The 23,188-nt window shown below is 31.8% G+C and overlaps 1 protein-coding gene and 1 long non-coding RNA gene across 7 annotated transcripts in view; one reads left to right on the top strand and one right to left on the bottom strand.

Moving 5' to 3' along the window:
* Positions 1-23,188, top strand: part of LOC146535409 (neuronal acetylcholine receptor subunit alpha-7-like) — a 94,266-nt gene that overhangs the window by 44,396 nt on the left and 26,682 nt on the right. For all 6 annotated transcript variants that reach the window (XM_085191798.1, XM_085191793.1, XM_085191795.1 and 3 more), the window contains exon 2: positions 15,913-16,052. In XM_085191798.1, coding sequence (XP_085047924.1) covers positions 15,913-16,052 — 140 coding nt within the window. The remainder of the gene's footprint in view (positions 1-15,912; positions 16,053-23,188) is intronic.
* Positions 1-23,188, bottom strand: part of LOC146535410 (uncharacterized) — a 50,311-nt gene that overhangs the window by 5,367 nt on the left and 21,756 nt on the right. The gene's annotated exons all lie outside the window — the stretch shown is intronic.

The following is a 23,188-nucleotide window of genomic DNA, read 5'->3' on the forward strand; positions in this document are numbered from 1 at the left end:
TGATTCGTTTTTTGATTTTCATACTACTAATTGAAATTTTGGATATTTTTATGATATAGAAGAAAATCTTGTTTATTAACAGCACATTTTTGGATTACGTTTTAGCACTTATTTATTTTTTAACTTTGAGTTTGATCTTGGGAGGCATTTTTTTTTAGATCTGATCTTTTACAACATATAGGGACAAATTGCGTTATCAAATTTGTCGGAAAGCATCTTTGAGGGAGCAAAATTCCTAGAATAGGAAGTTTGGAAGGAAGCGTACCTAATGTTGAAAACACTCCATTCCTTTCTTTCTCCGCACAATTTTCAAGACATTGCGTTTGAATGGCGAAACTCAACGCCGCGCATCGGCAACAAGGGTGGTAATGATGCCAGAGCGGGAAAAGAAAAAGATAACTCTTCTCTCTTTTTCACAAACCACCTAATATGAGTATCAAATGAAAGGGCTTGATTTGTAAAATAAAATACACCATAAAAAATCTAGAAAGCTTGTTTTGATACGGTTTTATTAATTAATATTTCATTAGCATTTTCGTAGGAAATTGAATTGTATCTTAGCGTTTACTTTACTACTAAAATTCATAAAATTCAGCGTCCTACACCACTCTCGTAGTTAGGCTTCGCGTTTTCTGTTGGTCGCATAGTAGCGTTAGAGTTTAACATATATAGTTATTTAAACTCTTGTAAACTCCCGTCAATAATTTCCGAATTAACCTAATATACACAAGCAACAATCCAAACAAAACCAACGTCAAATAGAAACACATTTGAATAGAAATCAAAATGGATTCAACCTGAAACAGTCGGCGCCATACAAAGGAGTCAACTTGCAACGTTTAATAAGTCTCTAGTATTTAGCTCGACACTTCGTTCTTTTTTGTTTCCCCGTAGATCGAACGAACGACTTTATTTGGTCGGCGGTGACTCATCTCAGAAATGGGAATGCCGATGCCGCTATGAAACGTAAACAGTGATTTAGAATATTGAATCGTGTTTTTACTGGCTTTTGATATCGTAGATTACGTTTTTATGGAGGGAAACCATGTTTCTTTGCCAAATTATTTTGCACGCCTTTGTCATTGTATATTACTTCCCCGTTCTGGTGGAAACATTATCTATATAATCTATTTGTTGGATTTCTTTCGCTTCGCTCGTTTCGAATTTTCGTATGGTGTGTGAAAAGATTGGTGAAGTTCTTTAGGTCCTCCTAATTCTAAATCTACTAATTTTGTGAACTATTATAAGGATTTTTTGTCCCATGAGTTTATTACATATCGTTTATTGTATTTAGAGTTAGTTGTTTTACTTAGAACTAGTAATCTATAGTATTAAGTAAAATTATGATTACTATCACGTGCAAATACTTTTTCGTTTCTTTAATTAGTTTAATTCTTTACTGAAACAACAGATGGGCTTGATTAAATTTATTCGTGACTTAGCGAAATTTTAACGAGTACAATAAAAACGATTTATTATACGTAATATTGAATTAAAGTAAAAAGGCTAAAGCTGTGATTGTGGGATCGGTTTCCACTCGAGGCAATGAATTGTCATTTCCTCGCTCTGGTAACGAGACAATACACGGCTTTGAGATCCGCTACTCAACATGTCTTAAAAATAAGCGAGAAAATAGAACCTGAGGGTCTTAAAACAAGTTCCCTCTGCCTAACCTGCTATATGCGGGATAAAAAAATATTTTTCTAATTTATCTTATAACACTTCAGTTGTCAAATACATTTATCTATATTTCATCTTCTTTTCGACGCGTTAGGAACATTAATAATCAAAGAATGTTATCTACAAGCGATTGAGTTCTCTAACAATTGGATCGACGTACGTCGTTAACAGAACAATGGGTTTATCAAAATATAACAAATCAATGTCAGTGATAATAATATATGTATGTGAGTATAGAAAATGAATGAGAATACATAATTTTCTTTCTTTTGTGATGCATAGTATATATATATATATATATATATTTAAAATATAATGTTTGTCTGTTCGCCTTTACTGATTATAATGTACGCTTTTTGTATTTATTTTATTTCTTTAAAAACATAAACTTTAAAGTAAAGAAACAACAAATTAGATTATCTTAATCTAGCGTCCGGAATGTACTTAATTATAATAGATTATACAAATAAATACATATATATTTTTTGGTATCTTACTTCAAAATTTTTAAATTTCTCAGGAAATGACAGAAATTGACATAAATGTCAAACATATGCATGTCCTGGTTACACTTATACGGATTTTGTGTTGAGCAGTGTCTTCTTGTAATCTAGGGGGTAGTCCCTGCATACCTCTTTCGCTTCGTCCACTGTCCTCTTCACACACACCGTGGGATCCTCATATTTTTTATGTAACCTTCCTCCAGTATCTTTTGAACGATTGATTGTAGGTATTATCTAATAGTAACCGTTAAGTAATATTATATGTGGTGGTTATATCGCACTATGCATCTTATATCTTAAATAAAACAAACTCGACGTAGCATGACTGATACCTGTTGGATGTGAGGACGGGAGAGTTTTTAATTTTTATTTTATAGTGTAATAAGTACAAAGAGAGGCGTTAAGTTCCGCCAAAGGAATGAAAAGCGTGGAATTGAATGCCTTCTTTTCATCGCTTCAAAGGGAACTTACGAAGTTTTTAACTCGAACCCAATGAAATAATTTAATATAAATTACTTATGAAATTTACAATAGTAAGAAATATAGACACTAACACCGACACTAACTTTCCACTCCCACTACAATGACGTCACTTATTCCATGACACTATCAGTACCTATCGGCGAAGTTAGTCAGACTTAAGTTTCTAGAATTTCTTCCGCTCAAGTTACACTTTAACTTGGTACGTAGTTAAGTGCAACACCTCGACGCCTTAGCAACTTGGAGTATCGAATTTACGAAATGCTGACTTTATACCGTTGCACTATATAGAATTCAGTATATAAACTATATGTTTTGTATTTCAAAGTGTTAAAATTACTTTTTATCTCGTTCTTCTTTTTTCTTCTTCTTCTTTCGGGCTGTAGGCTATATCACGTTAAACGTTTCATCACGCGGGAGAAGCCGCAGGTAAAACCTAACCAACGTCATGGGTAGGTATATATTGTTACATGCCGCGGCGTCTCCTATAAATTTACAAGACGGCTTAAAAAGCTAAGTATGAAAGTGCGATAACAGATTTTAGTCGGACCGTAAAAGCTTTTAAAAGTTTAGTAAATTGACACTTTGACTCTAGAATTTAGTTTAAAAGGCTTATTTTTGAAGTAAAAGGTACTTAAAGCACCTTAATCTACTTTGTTAAAGAACGCTATTGTACAAACAATTTTAAATCTCTGATGAGGTGTCAAAATTTAATAAGATTTAATAATATAGGTCTTTGTGAATTATTTCTGACTGTTCTTATATACAATAGTATGCTATTTATGAGGAATAAATATATGTAATAGTAAAATATATATATGTAATAGTAAAATATACCATTGACTTTGAAAAGAGCCACTGTTGAGTTTCTTGCCGGCTCTTCTCAGCAGAACTGCCTTCCGAACCGGTGGTAGCTTTTTGTTGACATGTACATTCGACGATTCAAAAGTGCTTTTATAGTTTATTTGAATAAAGAATATTTTGAATTTGAATTTGAATTTGAATAAATTAAAGGAATGTTGAGATTTGAAACGCGCTTAACGTACTGTTTCTCTAATTTCTATAAATTGTTTAAGCAGTGAAGCATTTTTTACTATTTGTAGATTAGTTTTAAATTCCGCTTACTCTATGTTCACTTTATTGTGCGGGAAATACGACTGCTTCCAAAATAATAGAATTTATTCCGGGTAAAGCATGAAGCTGAAAAAAAAGAAAGAATCAATATAGTACCTATATAAAAACAAAATAGCTACAAATATATATTCATTAGATGAAATAACCGTAAAAATTGGGCTACCGACAGAAATCAAATCTGACTCACGTACTTCCACATACATAGATTTATATCAAATAAAATGTTATAAAGGATTTTGTCAAAAATTCTTCCTATACAACCAATATCGGTAGAGCAAGTCAGCTAGAAATTTCTGCCATGGGAATTTCATGATAGAACGTTCTGAGTTCAGAGGACACATTTGACAAAGGCCCCTGATTGGGATTTTGAAGGTGAAATATAAAATTTTAGTTAGAAGTCGACTGACCCGTGAACGTTGTGGGTGTGGTATATTGATTTTGAGTATAGCTATTTTATTATAGGTGATGTTTATTTTAATTGTGTTTTTTTAATGTTCTATTCTTTTAGATAATTTTACCTTTTAACTTTAAAAATATTTTTTATTATTTAACTAGCCTTTACCCACGGCTTCACCTGTGTGTGAAGTGCAAGTAACTAAATGTAATCTCCGGCTCTGAGGTTGCGCTGGAGGTAACTTTTATCAGAGCTGCAGGTACAGTGGGTTACGTCGAAACGACGTAAATACGTCGTAATATATTATAACTTTCTAGATAAATGAAAAGATACATATTTTTTAATTCGAACCTCTAGTTACTGAGATTAACGCGTATAATTTAACAATTTATATATTTTTAAATAATTCAACAAGCTTTAAAATAATAGTAACCATAGATTTATAGCAATAAAATAAATATAATTAATAATGTATAATTTATTAAAAGTTTTAACTAAGAAATTTCCTACAGCTTTTCTTAATTGATCAACAGATATAGTCAATATTATACTCTGTGTTGCCCTTATCATAATCAAAACCACATAAATATAAATCAGATTTGAACCCCCCCAATTTATAACTCTACCATTGTTTGGTACAAACAAAACAAACAATAAAACAATAATCCACGAAAAACAAACTCAAAAACCATTCGAAAAGGTAGAAAAATGCAGCAATATATCATTGACTATTAGGTGATTGGTCAGCCTTATCGCGGCCGCTGGACGTGCTGTAGCGTAATGGCGCCATTTATCATACATAGGGTAGGGTATGTACGCTACAGACAAACGGACCTGCTAGTTACTATTCTATTTATATCTAGAAGTAGAATGAGTTACGGTGTTTTCTGGATTTCATGGTTCATCTAGAGATTCATTTCTTTACTTCTATTCTACGTTTCATTAATATGTAAACAATTTTATTATTACTTATTACTAGATTAAAATAAAAAAATCTTGTAGATATTTGGAGAATCTAAAATTGCAATTTTATCTATAAGCCACCCAGTAACGGAAAAGTTTATAACGGAAGAAATTTATTATTACATTTCCGTTACCATTGTTATAAAAAGGCCTTATAGTGATAGTTTCGTTATTAATTTTTCACGCATTTTTTATTTTACTTATTTACGTAGTTAGATGTCAACCTTATAAAAGCCACTTAAAAATACAGGTAAAATGGGGGTAATTTGTAAAAAATATATAGATACATTTAATATGTATAAAGTTAATATAGATCACGAGTATATTTTTTGTTTGGTCCAGCTGTGCTCATATTATCTCATTCAGATTACAATTTAAATGGATTTTAAAGCTCAGACAATGCACACACTCTGTTGTAAATAACCACGCTGCATTTATCTCTGAATTAAAGATCACTGTAAAATGGAATATATATTTTAAATATTAAGTTAATGTTATTAATTTTATATAAGTAAAAATGTTTAAGAGGAACAAATATACACCCATCCGGGCTGTATATTTGTTATTACTTATTGATATATAAATAACACATAGCCTATTTATTTATGTAAAGATATTGTATAATTTGGCTATATATAAAAATGCTGTTAAGTAGACGGCCCCCTAGCAATACAATAACCCAGGTTTGCTCAAGTTGTCACGTCAAATGGAAATAAGAACGTATTCGTGACGGGACATGACACTTTCTATGTGCTCGAGGTAACTGTTAGTGGTTTACATTGAAACAATTAACGTGAAAGCACAAATATATTTTTTCTATTAAAGTATTTTCAAATTACTTTTGGATACTATCCCGAATTTTCTCTCGATACTGCATTTATTAATCATATTTACAGAATAGCTTAAAAAACATGAAAAGAAAGTCCTTCGTAACTTTATTCATGCCTCTGTCGTTTTTTTTATTTTTGTGACATTCTAATTATGTCATAATTATGTATTTATTACAAGGCAACTCAAGATCCATTCTATTTCTGATGCATTTTATATAAAACCCTTCGAGAAATATCGACATTTTTTACCTTGAAGGATGAATAGTTAATTAAGAACCACCTAGTTACCGTGCTTCTGACAGCTTAGTCATAAAAACAATTTTCTATTGAACGAGCGGTTTTGATGTTACTAAAATAACAGGTTTTAATTTACGCGGTGGTTTAGTTATTTTCATTTTGAAACTTTTAATAAATATTTGAAATATATGGCAAGCAAGCATCGGGTCATCAAGGTTTATTGCGGGCTTCCATTAGTGTTATGATAGAGCATTCAGCCTTCTTTATGTGTTTGTGTTTTTTTAAAGTTGGCAGAAATTTTCTAAAAGTCTCAAATTTCAACTACAGCAGACATGTCACGTGCTCAGTGGTCCCTTTTAGGGTTCCGTAGCCGAACGATAAAAACATTTTCAACCAACACGTTATATCCTGCTGTAGCAACCCTGCTACTTACCCAGGTAAAGTGACGACGACGCTTCCGTCCATACGAAAGTTTATAATAGAATATCATCAATCAATATAAATATTCCTAAAGTTTGTTGCTTGAAAGTTAGACACTTCTAAAGTGTATAAGACATTGTATTTCTAAGGATTTTGGAATAAATTCTAATGGTAAAAAGTGGTACGATAAGTATTCCAATATTTGCAACCTACAATTTTAAGTTAAAATAAGTTGATTTTTTCTGTACTCCGAATTGAATATTTTATATTAATTTCATGATACTTCCAAATGGCCGTCTTGACAAACTGATAGACGAACAACAAAGTTATCCTATAAGGGTTCCGTTTTACCTTTAGATGCACTGAACCCTAAAAGTATATTAAAATTGCAAATAAATTTATATAAGAGTAAAATGGAAAAATCTCTTCTTATTACACGTCTCATATATCCAAAAAACTTTCTTCAATTTCATATCATAAATTATATTACGGCTGTCTGTCAATCAGTCACTCGCAAGCCTTTGTGTGAGAAACGCAAATACAAAAGTAACAGCTTTTTTAACATATTATTTTATGTGAATAAAGTTTGAGTTTTTTTATTTATCAAGTTTATATGGGAACCTTTATTAGCCTAGAAATAAAGTTTTTACATAATTATTTAAATAATGTAATGGACTATGAAAACAAATTTTTATAATATTTTCACTAGATATTTCAGTATGTGCAGATAATATATTACATTTTCTTGTGATATATTATATACACATACTAAAACTCACACAAAAGCAATGTAGAACTACACATATTTCTGGACATACCAGCTGGTCAGATACATCGCTGTTATGTGCTAACGTCTCTATAATATTATTAAGTAGATAAGTATACCAGTAAATTATTTACTGTTTTTAAGTAGAGTGCGCTAGTAAATCACATTACCCTCCTAACGAGATAGCGAAGTGCTTCGTTACCAAATATAATTCCATTGTCCGCATTAAGTGAGAAATAGAGAGAGTATTACAAATATTTTAATGAATATCAGATTAAAAAATATATATTAATAACCAAGTTTCATTAATTTTTATCCAGTAAAAATGTTTTTGATAATATTTATAATAAGAGAGGTTCATGTTTTATAATAAAAATATAACCAATCGCTGTCTGTAAATAGAAAATAAATGAGAAAATCTATTATTGTGGGCATGTAACAATGTAACAGAAGCCAAAACAATGATCTTAAAATGTTTTAGTTTCACGCTTTATGCCTAGCAGGGTAGCCAAAGAGCACAAAGTGTCATCCATGTTGTACCTCTTCGTACATGTCCTCCAGGTATAAGGACTCCATTCTTTTTACGTGACCTTCCTTCAGAGTCATCGATATAGTGCTCTCTAAGGTCAACCGAGGTCTCCCCCTGTCTCTCTCTTACTACTCACTCTTCCTTCATAAATAGTTTTTTCAGCAGCTTTAAATCCAAATTTATTATTATTTAAATTCGCAGGCTTAACTAGTATAATATAATATTTAAAAAGTATATAAGAATTCGGTTGCTAGAACAAAATAGGGCTCATAACTCGTGTTCATCACATAAATATAAAAATAGCACCTTTGAGCACCTAATCGATGTATCGTCACTGAACCTATCACAAAAAAGGGCAATATCTATTTAAAATAATTCTCTATGGAACTACTTATATAATATATTTATAATGACTGTAAGATGAACTGTAAAATGTGGTCATGAATTCCGTTCTCGCTTGTGGGAAAGATTATATTTATATTTATGTTACGGAGACTGCCAAACGCGAGGGTAGTAGGTTCATTTGCCACTTGAATGTACAAGTTGTTTCCTTGCTCGCTCTATTAACAAGTAAAAAAAAAATGTTTCTATTTCTTCGCTCTGGTGTCGAGGCAAACGCGGCGTTGAATTCCGCTACTCAACACGCAATGTCTCCAGATTTAGGCGGAGAGTAGAGAACGGAGTATCTTAACGTTAGGTTAAGACACTCCGTTGCCCCGCTGCTTACTCTGCTCTGTAGAGGATACGGCGTGAAGCTGATTTTTTTTTTTTAAGGCTCAGATAAAATTACTGCCAATCAAATCCTCATTAGCAAGTTCACTTTTCACAACCCAACTGATGTTAAGTATTCTAATTAAAAGGACACGAAATTAGTTTAATTAACTAGGATGGGTTCATATTAAATACCTTTGATCAAGCCACTTCCTCTGTAGGTTCATTTACTGAGATTCCAGTACTATACGGTTCAATTTTTTAGCTTCACGCTGTATCCCGCAAATAGCAGGGTAGGCTAACTGTGCTAAAAGTTATATATAGCCTTTTTCAATAAGAAAATATATTTTTAAAGTGTGGTTACCACACTAAGGACTTTAGAATCTCCAAGAGGTGCGAATTTAAGGCCCGCTAAAACGTCTCCCGATTTTGTTCGGTTTCTTAAAATATATTTTTTTGAAATATTATTAACTATCCTTACAGAAAAAAATACATAGATATAGATCCAATGAATTAGGTAGATGTTATAATATTACTAAATTTTTTACGAATTTCGAAAGTGCGTCGATATGTAAATCTTAATCAATAAATCTAGAGAATAACTGACATTTCTAATACTACGATCATTTCGTTTCGAACAAAACATTGAATTTCTTCTATAAAATGTATCTATTCCAGGGGCAATAAGCCCGCGAGGCTGTGCTCGTATAACAAAAGAAGCGATTTTCTTGCCATCCATTTTGCGTCAACCATTTGACTTCTGTATTTTTAAAAAAAATAAAATTTTCTATGATTCTGATTCTGTTTCTGCTTCGAGATAAGTGACTGCATAATTATTATTTATATTTCTCAGTCATTTTGTTATTTTTTAGAGTTCTGTACCTCAGGAGGTAAAGAAAGAACCCTTATAGGATCATTGTCATCATTGTTGTATGTCTGGCCATCTGTCAAGATCATTTATCTCGAGACTGGCGTGTAGCTGTCAAATCGAAATTATAATCATATACTTAAGTCTATAGTCCCTTAAAGTGTAGAAAAAAGAGTAGAGTTTCGCCACTCAGCATGCAACGCCCTCAGAATTCACAAGATACCTCTGCCTACTCTGCTATATACAGCGTGACTAGAAAATAAAATCCACTGGGATTACTAAACAAAATTCGATAAGCAACTAAGGATGAAATCGACAGTTTCCTTAATATATCAGTTTGCAATTTAAAACGGAAATGTAAGCGGATTTCTGAAGCTGTTAGACGGGAAAATACAATCCATTGGGTCCATTGGTTGAATTAAGTTATTTGTATTGAATTATGTGAAACGAATCGTTTATTATAATTTACGAAATTTTGTGTAAAATTTAAAGGTTTATTGTAATTGCACAGTGCTTTACTTGTTGTGGGTTTGATTCCTACTTGGGGGAACAAATAATTTTCATTACATATTTTTTGAAATTTTGAAACTTAATATTTTAGAGCCTATACATTTTCTTCTTTTTTCTATTTTTTTCTTCTTTTGATTGTATAATACTGCCAATGTATTGTAAAATTGCACAATATGTACTACACAATACAAAAAAAATCAAAATCGATTAAAAGTGAACGAAGCGATGACTTAAAAAGTATTTATTCAATTTACTAAAACTACAACTAAAAAATAAAGTAAAAAAAAAAACAAAATATAAACCATTTTGAGTATTAAAATAACGTTTCAAAAAGACGCCCGGGCCATTTTTCCCGGGAATTGGGGCATTGAGATGTTGCCATGGCAACGGTCAGTCTCTTGAATACGCTGCTGCTAATTCATTGATTTCTACTTTAAAATTTTTACCAGTTGCTAGAGCTGTCTTTTTTGGATAGAATTGTAAATATTTCTTGTAAAATAACATTTGTTTAGACTTTTAAATATAATAAATTGTTATTATAGTACCTGAAATAATTTAAAAATATATATATATATTAAATTACTGAAATACATTGTTTTTTTTAATATTGTAGGTATTTTATTTTTCTATATTTTTATTTTGTAGTAGTAAAAGATCGCGAGAGCAAAAAAATTTTTTATATCAACTTTCTACTCAATCAAAGATCTGTATGTTGTTCTGGCGCAGCTAGACCCTCAATAAAACCAGTCTCTATGTTCAACCACTACTCGGGAAATTATAATTAACGAAATGGATTCACTAACATTGCGTATTGAGTGTCGGAGTTGAACACCGCGGTTAGTCTAGATAACTCTGGAAACTAAACGCCTCGTTGAAGAAATGAAAAAAGGTAAATAATATATAAATATCCTAAAATACTAAATAAAATATTATCATAATTGAGCCGTAACTCGAGCCATTTAAAATTTTGCAATCTGCATTTTTTAAAAATGTTCCATAAAGGATTGAATGTTAAATGCAAATTGACTTATAATGGAAGGCCATTGTAATTTTATTAAAAAAAAAAACGTGATATTACAGGAATAATAGCTTGATCGTACCTCTGGAGAGTCAATTCCAATATAAAGAGTAATTTAAAAGTGTACGTAATTACTCGTGCTGGCGACACGAAGATTCAATTAACGCGGCTCTCACCTGAACAACTTTGTCGATATTTTATTATATTAGCTCAGTTTGAATATATTATGAGTTTGTTTTGGGTTCGATTTTTAAGGGGTTTTGTTAATTGGTATTTATAATATTGCTACTTAGGGGGACATGGCACTGCGGAATATTGCCTGTAAACGTGATGGCTGTTATATTTATTTGTTTATTTTCGGTTTTGGTAGACAAAGAGCGGCGTTGAGTTACGCCACCCAACACTGAAAATTGGGCTAAATTTGGGGAATGGAATATATTAAAACTAAATTTCTTCTACTTAGGGTAAGCTATATGCAGGATAAACTGATATTTTTGTAACATTTTTCACATATCGATTTAACTTTTTCATTGTTGTATTTTGTTACCCAATACAATGACTGTTGGCCGCGCTATTTATTATAGCGCTACATACGTTATGGTCGAGCATGATTTCTGCGTTGTCAGTCCTGTCAGTCGACACTGACCTTACATGCAATATATTCAACAGAGTATTTCGTTTGAAAATAGTTTAGTGTCAATGCATTTACAAATTGTCATACTTGTAAAGTGCTTACCGCAATAAATAACTCTAGGCGATACGGATGCCAAGTGAAATAAATATATTTAGTTAAAAAATAAAAAATAAATAAAAAGTGAATAAAATGATAAATTTATATTGATTTTTTTATTATTATACAGAATAGGCAAGTAAACCTGCGAACCTAGTGCTAAGACATTCCGTGTCTCATTTATACGCTCCGTTGAACATATTACGCTCAGACATTGCATGTTGATTGGCGGAAGTCAACGCCACGCTTTGCCTTGTTACCAGAGCGAGGCGAGGTGAAAAATTTTTAAATATTTCAATCCCCGAATAGGAACAGAACTCACAAACGTCATATGCACAGTCACACGTTCATATCCTTGCGCCACAATGGCCTCAAATAAAATCTCAAAGAAAAAAAGTTTAAACAAGTTGTCAAAATATGCAATTTTAAAGGCCAAAGGCTATGTCAGTTATGTCAGTAACAGTACTGAAATGTAAGTTAATAAGAGACGACCACGGGTCATGTTCTAAGTATTTTCGTGGAGCCCGTCAAAGTCCAATGCCACTTTAAATGCGATGGACGTTTTAATTAACTCTAGTAAAACGGTAAGGGTACAGTTCTGTAATAGAGTGCCATGTGGTTTATATTTTGTATCGCGTTTGGCTGTTCGCTGAATATAGCGCAAGCCGCAACCGTTTGAACAGAGTTCCTTTGATTATTGTGAAAGTTAATACATTTTTCTTTAATAATTGGAAATTGTATGGAAATGACAATAAAAGTAAAGAAAGAAATACTGTGTAAAAAATGCAAGCTTCATGCTTAATACATACTACGTACTTAATTGGTTATCTGGTATCTTTAAATTAGCCTACTAGTTAACAATTTTACCAAAAAAAGAATTAACATCTTAAAGTTGCTACACTCAAAATTGCGGGGGACAACTAGTATGTTACAAAATTTATAGCAACATATCAAATTTCCCAAAAAAAATAAGAAACTAGTTATTTATCCATACTGAACGTGTGGAGATAATTTACCAAGAAGCAAAAAATATAATATTTACCATAAAATATATTATAAAAATAATTTTCATACAACAGATGTTGCCAGATTTTTGTTATAAAATACGTAGCGAGTCCCATCTCTAGTTTTCACTCGGTTCGCCATTACCCCGGCGTTATGTTGGAGCAGTGGCATTAGCCGCGCTGCCGTTATTGCTTTTCAGCGAGCAATAATCTGTATACGTTATTGTTTTTCATGCTAATATTTGAGTATTTTTTTATTATTATTGATGGTAGAAGCGAAATCGATTTATGATAAATTAATAGAATTTTTAGCTAGACTGACAGAAGTGATATATACTTCTGAACTGTCATACGTTTTTTTTTCGGTTAGAAACATAAAAATAGTGATTTTGTGCTCAACTGGCACGCTCGGAACGCCATAATAGAAAGAACAGAACAGAACATAAATATATTGTTAACTTCGTTTGTTTTTTTCATATTTATTAAGAAAATATATAAAACTTTACAACTTAGCAAGATTAGAACCCGCGGCTCTTAGGGACCGTGCAAGCGTTCTGGCCGCTAAGCCATATGTTCTCATCAAGTTACGTCGAAATTCTTCTACGCTTGTTATAACTTTGTAATGTAGTGTTGTCGTTGCACTAGTTGTACAATTTGTTTTGTAATGTGGAACAACACTTTAAAAATATTAAAAATTCTTTATACGATTTTTAAGCTTCATTCTTTACACGGTATACCATATATTATTACTAGTGGACTCGAACGCGGCTACGCCCGCTTGAATTATACGAATAATTATTAAATATATTTATGAAATTATTTTCAGTTTTCAATAGACAGATGCGTTAAGCAAGCTCATTTTGGGTGACGTTTTCTAACAACAAACTTTGCAAATCGTTGTTCAGCAACGGTCGCTTAGCAACGGTTGTTATTAACATGGCGGAATAAATTGCATGTCAAATTAATAAATATTTTAATATATTGGTATACATCGAAAATATTACAAATATGAGAAAAAAAGTATCCTATGTAAAAAAAGTATCCCGAGACACTCAAGTATCTCTATATGAGTATTTTATCACAATTAAATTAGCGGTTTGGCCCTGATTGCGGAAAAGACAGACAGACAGACAGACAGAGTTAATTTCGAATTTATAATATAGGTATGAATAGAGGACGCAAGAATAACCTAGTCTTAAGGCACTCAAAGGAAACATTAAAGTTCACTGTCATCAGTAGAAATCAAATCCACGAACATCGCGCTTATCAAAAGTCGATGACCTCGGTAATAAAGATTTCCATTATTCATTAACTTTTCATACTTTTTTGTTTTATATTAAAAATCATAGTATAAAATATTTAATATCGCTTACCATTTCACAATAAGCTTAGAACTCAAATCATCATTTCTAACAACGGAACAGGAATTACACGCGCTAAGTCGTAAAACGAGCACGTACTCGTACCTATGTGTTTTAATTAAAATTGTTAACTCAAACTAGAACTATAGCCCGCAAAACGGCCCATTGTGCCCTTGAATTCCCAGGGATATGAATTACCTGCTTAACGATCCCACCATCTCTCTCTTACCAACTAATCCCACTACACTATTTATACCTGTCACGTTCTCACCTCCGTATATCACATTCGCAAGAACGATCTAAGGCTCTGAAATGAGTGTTTATTGCTGCTCCTTTAAGCCGAACTGGACTTGCGAGGACTGTTCAAACGAAATCGCCCTTTTTGTCTCTCCTGTAGGGGCTTTCATAAATTCACTGGTTCGAGAGGTTCAGGTGCGTGGCTAACGGTTTTATCCAGTCGTAACTCTTCCAAGTGGGTCGCTACTAGTATCCAGCAAGGATTTGCGCAATTTGTTGCGAACGCGCGGTTGCGAACGGTTTGTACGTCGTTTGTAAATCCTGTGTTAGGTTACGTGTCTCGTGAATTATATAGTGCACACGTAGAAAAAGGGGAAAGTAGCCGAAATGTAAATAAAAAGAAACGTAGCCGCCTAGTTCTGAGAACTGAAATATTCATCAATTTTATTTTTCAGCTTCACGCTGTATTCCACATGTAGCAAGATAGGCAGAGGAAGCCTAGTGTTAAAACACTCCGTTCCCTACTTTCTGCCGAATTCTGGAGGCATTGCGTATTTAATGGCGGCACTCAACGCTATTTTATGCCAACACCAGAGCAAAGAAATGGAATTTTCAAATTTTCATCAAATTGAGATCTAATATTCTTACTCCACGAACAAACAGTGTTTACATCGGTCACGTCCAATAAAAGTGAGTGGAAGGCAGCTCCAATTAGCAAGTACAAACGCGCGAACAAAAGAAATGCAGAGTGGAAAAATAAGCAGAAAAGATCGTGCCACCAGATAAAGCTTTTTAAAATACAGGAATTTTTCATTTCAATTTACCTCACTGTGAGGCTACTCGTATTGTACTGTGCTTAAGTTCATGCTTGAAATGCACCTACTAATTTTGTAGTATTTCTAATTACTATTTAACTTGTAGTAGTAAAGTAACTCCGGTCTCCGAGATCCCAATTAGTATTTAATTTTCATTAAACTTGTAGAATGTGTGATTTGGTTGTGTGTGCGACTGTATGGTCTCAGTTAAGCTTTTAACATAAGGGAGGACATTATTTTTATAAATACTTATTATTCTCGAGTTTTTTTTTTAAATAAATTTAATAAATTAGTTTTTGCCGTTTTATTATTGAGAATATAATAGAAACAGTTAATAACTAAATATATAAATAATTTAATTTGTGATTTAATAACTTCCATAAGAATTATTTGAACTTTTTAAATATTTGCTATGTTTTTTTAATTACATATTTTTTACGCACTTAACCGCGACAGCCTACAGTTTTCCATCGATTTCCTGAACTTTTAATTGCTTCAGTTCAAAACAGCGCCTTGTTTAATGAGACTGAGTGAACAATGTCTTTTTTGTAAATATTAGTCGATGTAATTTAAAATTAATGCTGTTTTGGCGCAGTGGGCGAATCCCTAGAGTCCCTTTCATCTGTCCTGCCATATCCGGGATATAGCGAGAAGTTTAAAACTATGCAAAGTTCACAATACAAATATCAAATTTTCTACATATTCAACATTTTTGTCAACAGTATCGGAGCAAGGACCTCACGAGAAGCGTCTTCTCGAAGCTCTCCTCAAGTCCTACAATACATTAGAGCGACCTGTGGCCAACGAGAGCGAACCATTGGAAGTCATGTTTGGACTAACGCTGCAACAAATTATTGATGTGGTATGTTGAACCTAAATTGTTAAATTAGTATATAAATAGACGTTTAATCTCACTTTAGTATTAGAAATGAGTTTTAGTTTAAGAAATGGGTTGATATCACGTTTTGGTAGGCACTTGTGGTGGAAAGAGTGATTTTTGATTTTAGCGTTCACAGAGTGATGTATAGGTTTACATTTAAGTTTTAATTGTTTCTTTATAGACCAAAAAAAAACTTTAGAAAAAAGGGAAATTAGTTTTTGAATCATTCAAGAATATTGCTTTTTCTATGTTGATTTTGTTACTTTATATTAAATACGTTCATCAGAATGTAAGTTAGAATATATATGGTATATTATGAAGCGTGCTTCCTCAAACAATGCGGTTTTGCGAGTGATGTTGAAACGTATAAATATATATTTAATTTTGTGGTTTCCATTAGTTTTGTATTATTTGATCTAAAATATTTTAAACTAACCATATGTTATGATTTGTGTGTAGGAGTTCTGAAATATGTACTTCAAAGAGAATATTAGTTTTAAACAAATATACATACGTGTACATTTCATATTAAATGTTCGTATCATAGTTTTTTTATTAAAAAACAAAAATCTCAAAATTTACTTTTCCATATATAATTAAATTTAATCTATTTAAATGTACTCTATCTACTAGTTCTTAATAGAGAACGGAGTGTCCTGTCAAGTTAACTCTAACTCTAATTTAAGGTTACTTCAACTAAAGCAGGATTCAGATTTACAAGAGAATCTGCGAAGTGTATTTATGTTGAATCTAGAAACTAATGAAACGGCACGTACAGTTGGAATGATTTAAATAATTGAATAACTTTATTGGAATTCTGATGAAATTAGTTAAACTTATTTGTTACTTCTTTAAATACTCGAAAGTATTATGTTCCTTGAATGCGTGTAAAGCATAAAATACTTAACATCGAACTTGGCTCCGATTTCACATTTATGTTTTTGGTCGAATTAAACTTAGAAATATATTGGTGGTGGTAACGTATACATTGGATTATACCAAGAAATGTTTCTTGGAGACCTTATAATTTAAGGAATCTCACTAATTCTTTAAAAATACCATTTAATTATTTACATTATTTTTAAAGAATTTTCACAAAGCTTTCCCTTTATTAGATAGTAGAAGTGAAATCATCGGAAAAAAAAATGTTATTAAGAGGCTGTCGCGTCGTACACCGTCGGTTGTAGATTTGATTCCCATTCGGAGGAATTCATTATTTAAATCGTCTCGCTTTGATAAAGGGAAACGTATTTAAGTTAAATATTCAGTGCGTAGCTGAGTTCGGGCTATTGACACTCTATGTCTCGAAAATTAAAGTATCTTAGCACTTTACTAGCATTATATGAGGAATACAGTGAAAAGCTCAAAATAAATATAAAATAGAATACGATAGGTTCTTCCTTAGGTCTACGCTGCATCCCAATGCAGCGTTCCTCCGACTCGGATTCGAACCCACAACCGCCATCTTTATGGAGAATTTGAAGAATTATGTATCCTGTATCACAAACTTTTTTCGCTCACCTTTTAAAATTAAAATCAACGTAAATTTTTATAAAGCTGTATTGGAATAAAGTTGATTTCATTTGTAGTTTTTATATGCGAATGAACTTTGCCAATCGATAGTTAGTTTACTTTTATTATACAGCGTTTCATACATTTTTATTTCACTGCAAAAAAAAGTTGTAAAGGAAATTGAAAACGTATTTTCGTTTCGAAAAATGACATATGGAATTCGAAAAACAAAACTTTAGTCATTGTTTTTAATTTGAGAGCTTAAAATCCCCGAAACTGAAAATAAAAATGTTGGTGCTGTAGTAAATCAAAAGCTTCTTTTATACAATTTATAATCTGATATAATTATTCTGTGTATTTTTTTAACAAAGGTTTTATTTTTTTAATAAAATAAAATAAATATCTGAAATGCTGAAAGATTGTCTACTTAAACCTTTAAAAAGTCTTAAAATTCTTAAAGTTTATTTATTTCGTACTTGAGTTAAATGTAAGTATTGATACTCAGTAATATTCTTAAGATATCTGCTATAACGATATAACATATATATCGTTTATTCTATTGAAAAATTAAGTTATAGATTCTATTGAAAAATATATATTAAAAAAATATACACAAATTAATGTTGAAAAAGCACAAAAAGTTCTAACAATATTCAGTGTGGTGATCGTGCCGCGTGTATATAAGCCTGTTGGAAATGGGTTTGATTCCCAGGGCGTGCCAATGACAAGTAAGTGGACACAAAGAGCAGGTCTCTTTGTAGGAGCTTAGCAGTGTCATGAGAGCAGTTTCTTTGAAACTAAAAAAAACGATATAATTACATTTTTATTACATTACACCCAACACACTAAAATATAAAAAATAAAGTAACGTATTTACTCTTTTATACTATAAAAATAGTAAAGCTTTAGCTCAAACACAAACTAACAAAAACATTTCTCCATACAGAATATTTGTGTGAGGCTGATAGTGATCTTTTTCTTCCTTATTTTAGCCACAAAAACCTTTTTCAACAGAATTGACAGCCTTCAGATATCTTTGCCTTCGCCGAGCGATTCAATAGCGAGACGAATGAAATACGAAGCGTAAAAATTTTTGTTATGGAGATTGAATAAAAAGCTTTGGTAGGATCTCATATTAGTTTGTGTATGGTACATTTTAATATTTAAATGTTATTGTTTGTACATTACGATAAATGCGTAGATTGTGGGTTCGAATCTTGTTAGAGAGAAAAATGTTTTGTTAATTATTTTTAATAGGAATCATCATGTAAGTTTAGTTAAGGTTCGGTTATTAAAACTGAGAGCAAATGACAAAATTATTTGGTAAATTTTCTTTGGATTGTTTCTTTGGATTCCCACTCGTGGTAATTAATTATTATTCTCATTTCTTTAAAAACATATATTCTTACTATATCCATTAGAAAGTATTTTACTTTGAATAAGTGTTATTACCTGATCGACTCTCTATTCAATACAATTGCTTCCACCATAAACAAAGTAGACTATAACATTTGTCTTAATGGTTATTTTATGTTCATTCTAAGCATTACTGCGACATTCATTTCGTACATTACAAAATTCAATTTGTTTTATACTGGCTTCGTGTGTTGTGGTATCTAATGATATACGAGTGTTTGTATATAGCTTAAAAAATATTTTTAGTTAACGTATGAATATTTTTATGGCTCTTGGAAACACTCCTAGTAGTGATAATATAAGCTACTAGCTTAACACATATATTTTTCTATCCATCTCAAAGAATATAAAAAAATATTTAAATAACTTAAGATATATATTTCGTTTAGAAAAATTGAATAGGATATAAAACTAAAGTTACCATGATACTAGTATCAAGGAAAAGCCTTGTGTCAATTAACACTGTTTAAACAATGAGTGGTCTGTAATAAAAAATATTAAAAAAAACAAACAAACCGACTGCATAAAACTAAAAAGAAAATAAACTAGCTCAATAGTTTATTAGGATTAACTGTCGCTTTTTTAAAATATTCTATTAACACAGATTAAAAAAACCATAAAATAAACATTTAAAAAATAAAAGAAAAGAAAAACGAAAGGTAGCAACTGTTTAATATTATTTTTCACAATACAAAATTGAAGTGCAATTATACCATCTTCATTTAATGAACACTATCTACTATTTAAACTTTGCACGAGAATGGTTTAATAAAAAGTTCTACAGTATTTTTTATATTTTAAATATACTGTCGGCCAAGGTTGTATTAATATGAATATTTAATATTTTCTTCAGGCCAGTGGTGACAATAGGTTGTGGGTTCGATTCCCATTTAAAAAAATGAAATATTTTATATTTCTTTACGTGTGTGACGACAGAGTGCCTTATCACTAAGCTCTTTCTGTCTCTATAAAGCATAAAACTGAGAAAGAAAAATAAATAATGATATCTTTTAACAGATAATATTATTAGTAGCTTGATAAAATGGCATTTCAATTTTTATTCATTATGCTTTTCTTATAGGGTAGTATCAAGCGCGAGTGCAATTGAAATAAACTGAAATCTCAGACCGCGCAAAGTTGTCGTGAAATGAAAAAGTAGTTGGCCGCAAAATTAAGAGAGCTTAAGAATGAAATCTTAAAACATATTTTAAAGTTGAAAAATGATATTATTATTGTAGAAAATAGTTTTTTCTTAAAATTGCTTCTTCAATATTGTATATGATTTGAATATCAAATAGTTATAATATTCTTCCTACAGTAATAAATCACTTTATTATCCATATTATCTCTCCATATTTAAAAAGGGGGCAAACGGGCTAGAGCCCACACGCCCATTTGTCCCAATGAAGAGCTAAATAGCTATATATAATCTATGTACTTTTTATTCTTTTATATTAAATATTGAAAATATGCTTTAAAATTCAATTAAAAAATCTGAACATTTAAACAATAAAATTAAACACTCTCTCGCCTCTGAGTGTAATAATAAAAACGCTAAAAAGAAATAAAATAGCCATTGCCATTCCATTTAAAAGCTACGGATAATATAAAAAAATATTCACAATTTAACTTTTGTACTATAGTAATCTATCTCTACAGTATTTACTAGAGACAAAAGCTTTCCCGAGCAACGCCTCAGGTTGCACTTGCTCCCCTTTAATTTTTCAGTGAACTCTGTTTGATCTTAACCGTAAAGTAAGTGAATGTTGACTATTGTTATACTATTCTGGTTTACAATGTTTTTTTATTTAGCTTAGCCTTTTTTTTCTAGAAAAAAAAATAAGAATATAATAATATTTATGAGTTGAAATACATATTAAAAAAAATTTGGAAAGTCACAAACAATCCATCATCCTTTGTAATGTATGGATTGTGAGTTTGATTCTCACTCGAGGAAATAAATATATTTAATGATTTTCATTTATCTATTCAATTTGTGGCAAACCGCGGCGTTTATTTCCGCCACTCAACACGCGATGCTTCAAGAAATTGGCAGAGCGTCGGGAACGAAATTGTCTTTATGGGGACAGGAGTGTTCTAATACTGAGCTCCCAGGTTCCCTCTATCTTCCCTGCTTTGTGCGGGACACAGCTTGAACCCAAACAAGTCTTTATTATTAACAGACTAAACACGACGTTAATTTCCGCCATGCAACACTGTACATTTAAATGGACCATATCCGACATGACATGGGCTACAAAATTGTTTTATACCCAACGTAACAAGTGCTTTGATTGATATTGTACTGGCAATGAACGCCATGTTTACCATTTACTTTTGAAGCAAAGCTTTCACGTCGATTAGTTTCAAACTAACTGATCTAGCACAGATTGTGTGCGCGTAGAATCGATGTAGCTCCAATATGTGCTTTTTTATACAATCTTGATGGCTTTTCAAATTTCGTTAACGAGATTGTTTTATAATGAATCATAGTTCATATTGTAAATGAAAATATTTCGTACATAGTAAGTAGGGGGAACCTGAAAAATAAGCTTTACACCAGTCACCAGACTTCGCTCGCGTAGATGAATTGAAATAATTAGGAACTGTATATGACATGGTTATGATACACTGATTGCCTGTGGTAACTGTGACCGCAGGTTCAGTGGGTTACATCAACGAACTTATTAACATGATCTAATACAGCCAGCAAAGCAAAATTATTTTTTTTAATTGGAACCAGTACTTCCTAGGATTAGTGCGTCCAATCTAATAAATTCTTCAAATAGAAATACTAAACCGAAGTGCCTTAACACTAGGTTCCCTCTGCCTATTTCACTGAATATGGAAGATCGAAGATAAAAAAGTAATATTGATAGGTACCTGTGTGTTTCAGTTTATTTCGAAACGCTCGCCCCTTTCAGCTCTTCGACAAATGTTTCGTATTTCCTTTTCAGCTAGCTTCAATTTATACTCTATTCGCTTACAACTACTTTGTTGTATTGTAAAGGCTTATACATAGAGTCAGATCAATGGAAGTAAATGAAACATAGCATGCATGCATATGCATCTATGTACATACATTTAAAGCTATCATTATTCAGTGGCAGCGCATTTAACTATAAATGCGACGATTGTGGTGTCTATTACCGCTCGGAAGAATGATTTTTTTTATTTCATCGTTCTGGTAGCAAGAGAAAGTGCGGCGTTAAGTTCCACCTCTCAACACGCGATTTTGAATGGGCAAAAGAAGAAACGGAATATGTGAGCTCTAGATGTCCTGTGCCTACCCTGCTATATGTTAGATACATCGTGGAGTTAAAAAATAAAAAGTAATTTAAAAAAAAAAGTATAAAAAAAAATTTAAGTTAAACGGTTTTATATTGCAGATAAATGTACTAAAAGCTAAAAAATAATTTCATAGAAATTATGATTACTAAAATTTAATCGTGGGGCACGTCCAATATCTACAATTGAAAGACATAGCGTGAGACTTCACCCACCTAGTGGTAAGTAGCAAGTGTTCAAAATTTTATTTTAGTAATCATAATTTCTATGAAATTATTTTTTAGCTTTTAGTACATTTGTCTGCAATATAAAACCGTTTAACTTAAAATTTTTTTTATACTTTTTTATTTTTAAGTTTTTAGTTTTTATTTCTCATGCTATTCAATTCGTTGAAATGAGGCTCGATGTCTCATTATTGCAAGGTTAATGGAGAATGTTACGAACGACCCCCCCAGAGGTCCAATAGAGGGACAAGGCTATGTACAACAAGATGTGCCTGAATCTTGAGGGGAAAACGCTAACGACATATCATTTTTATCCACCTAGTGCCATACAGTTCTCGGCGCGCTTTTACCTTTTACCTTGGGTGGTACCCCTAGCGACGTATCATTTTTAGGCACCCTATAGCCACACAGTCCTCGACAGGATACCAGATCTTGACTTAGGTGGGAGATTCATATTGTAATTGTGTATAGTATACTGTATTATACTTACCAAGCCCTTTATTTTGATACCCATATTGATGGGATTGAAAACTACATTATCCACCATTTTGTAGCAGTGGCCATCTTTGATTTTGATTTTGTATAGTGCACTGAATTCTACTTGACAAGCCCTTTCATTTGATACCCATATTGATGGGATCGAAAAAACTAACTTGTCCGCCATCGTGTAGCGGCGGC

This window comes from Heliconius melpomene, chromosome 10, assembly GCF_056956725.1.
Source record: "Heliconius melpomene rosina isolate 202511_hmr_F chromosome 10, ASM5695672v1, whole genome shotgun sequence".
NCBI classification, from domain to species: Eukaryota; Metazoa; Arthropoda; class Insecta; order Lepidoptera; family Nymphalidae; genus Heliconius; species Heliconius melpomene.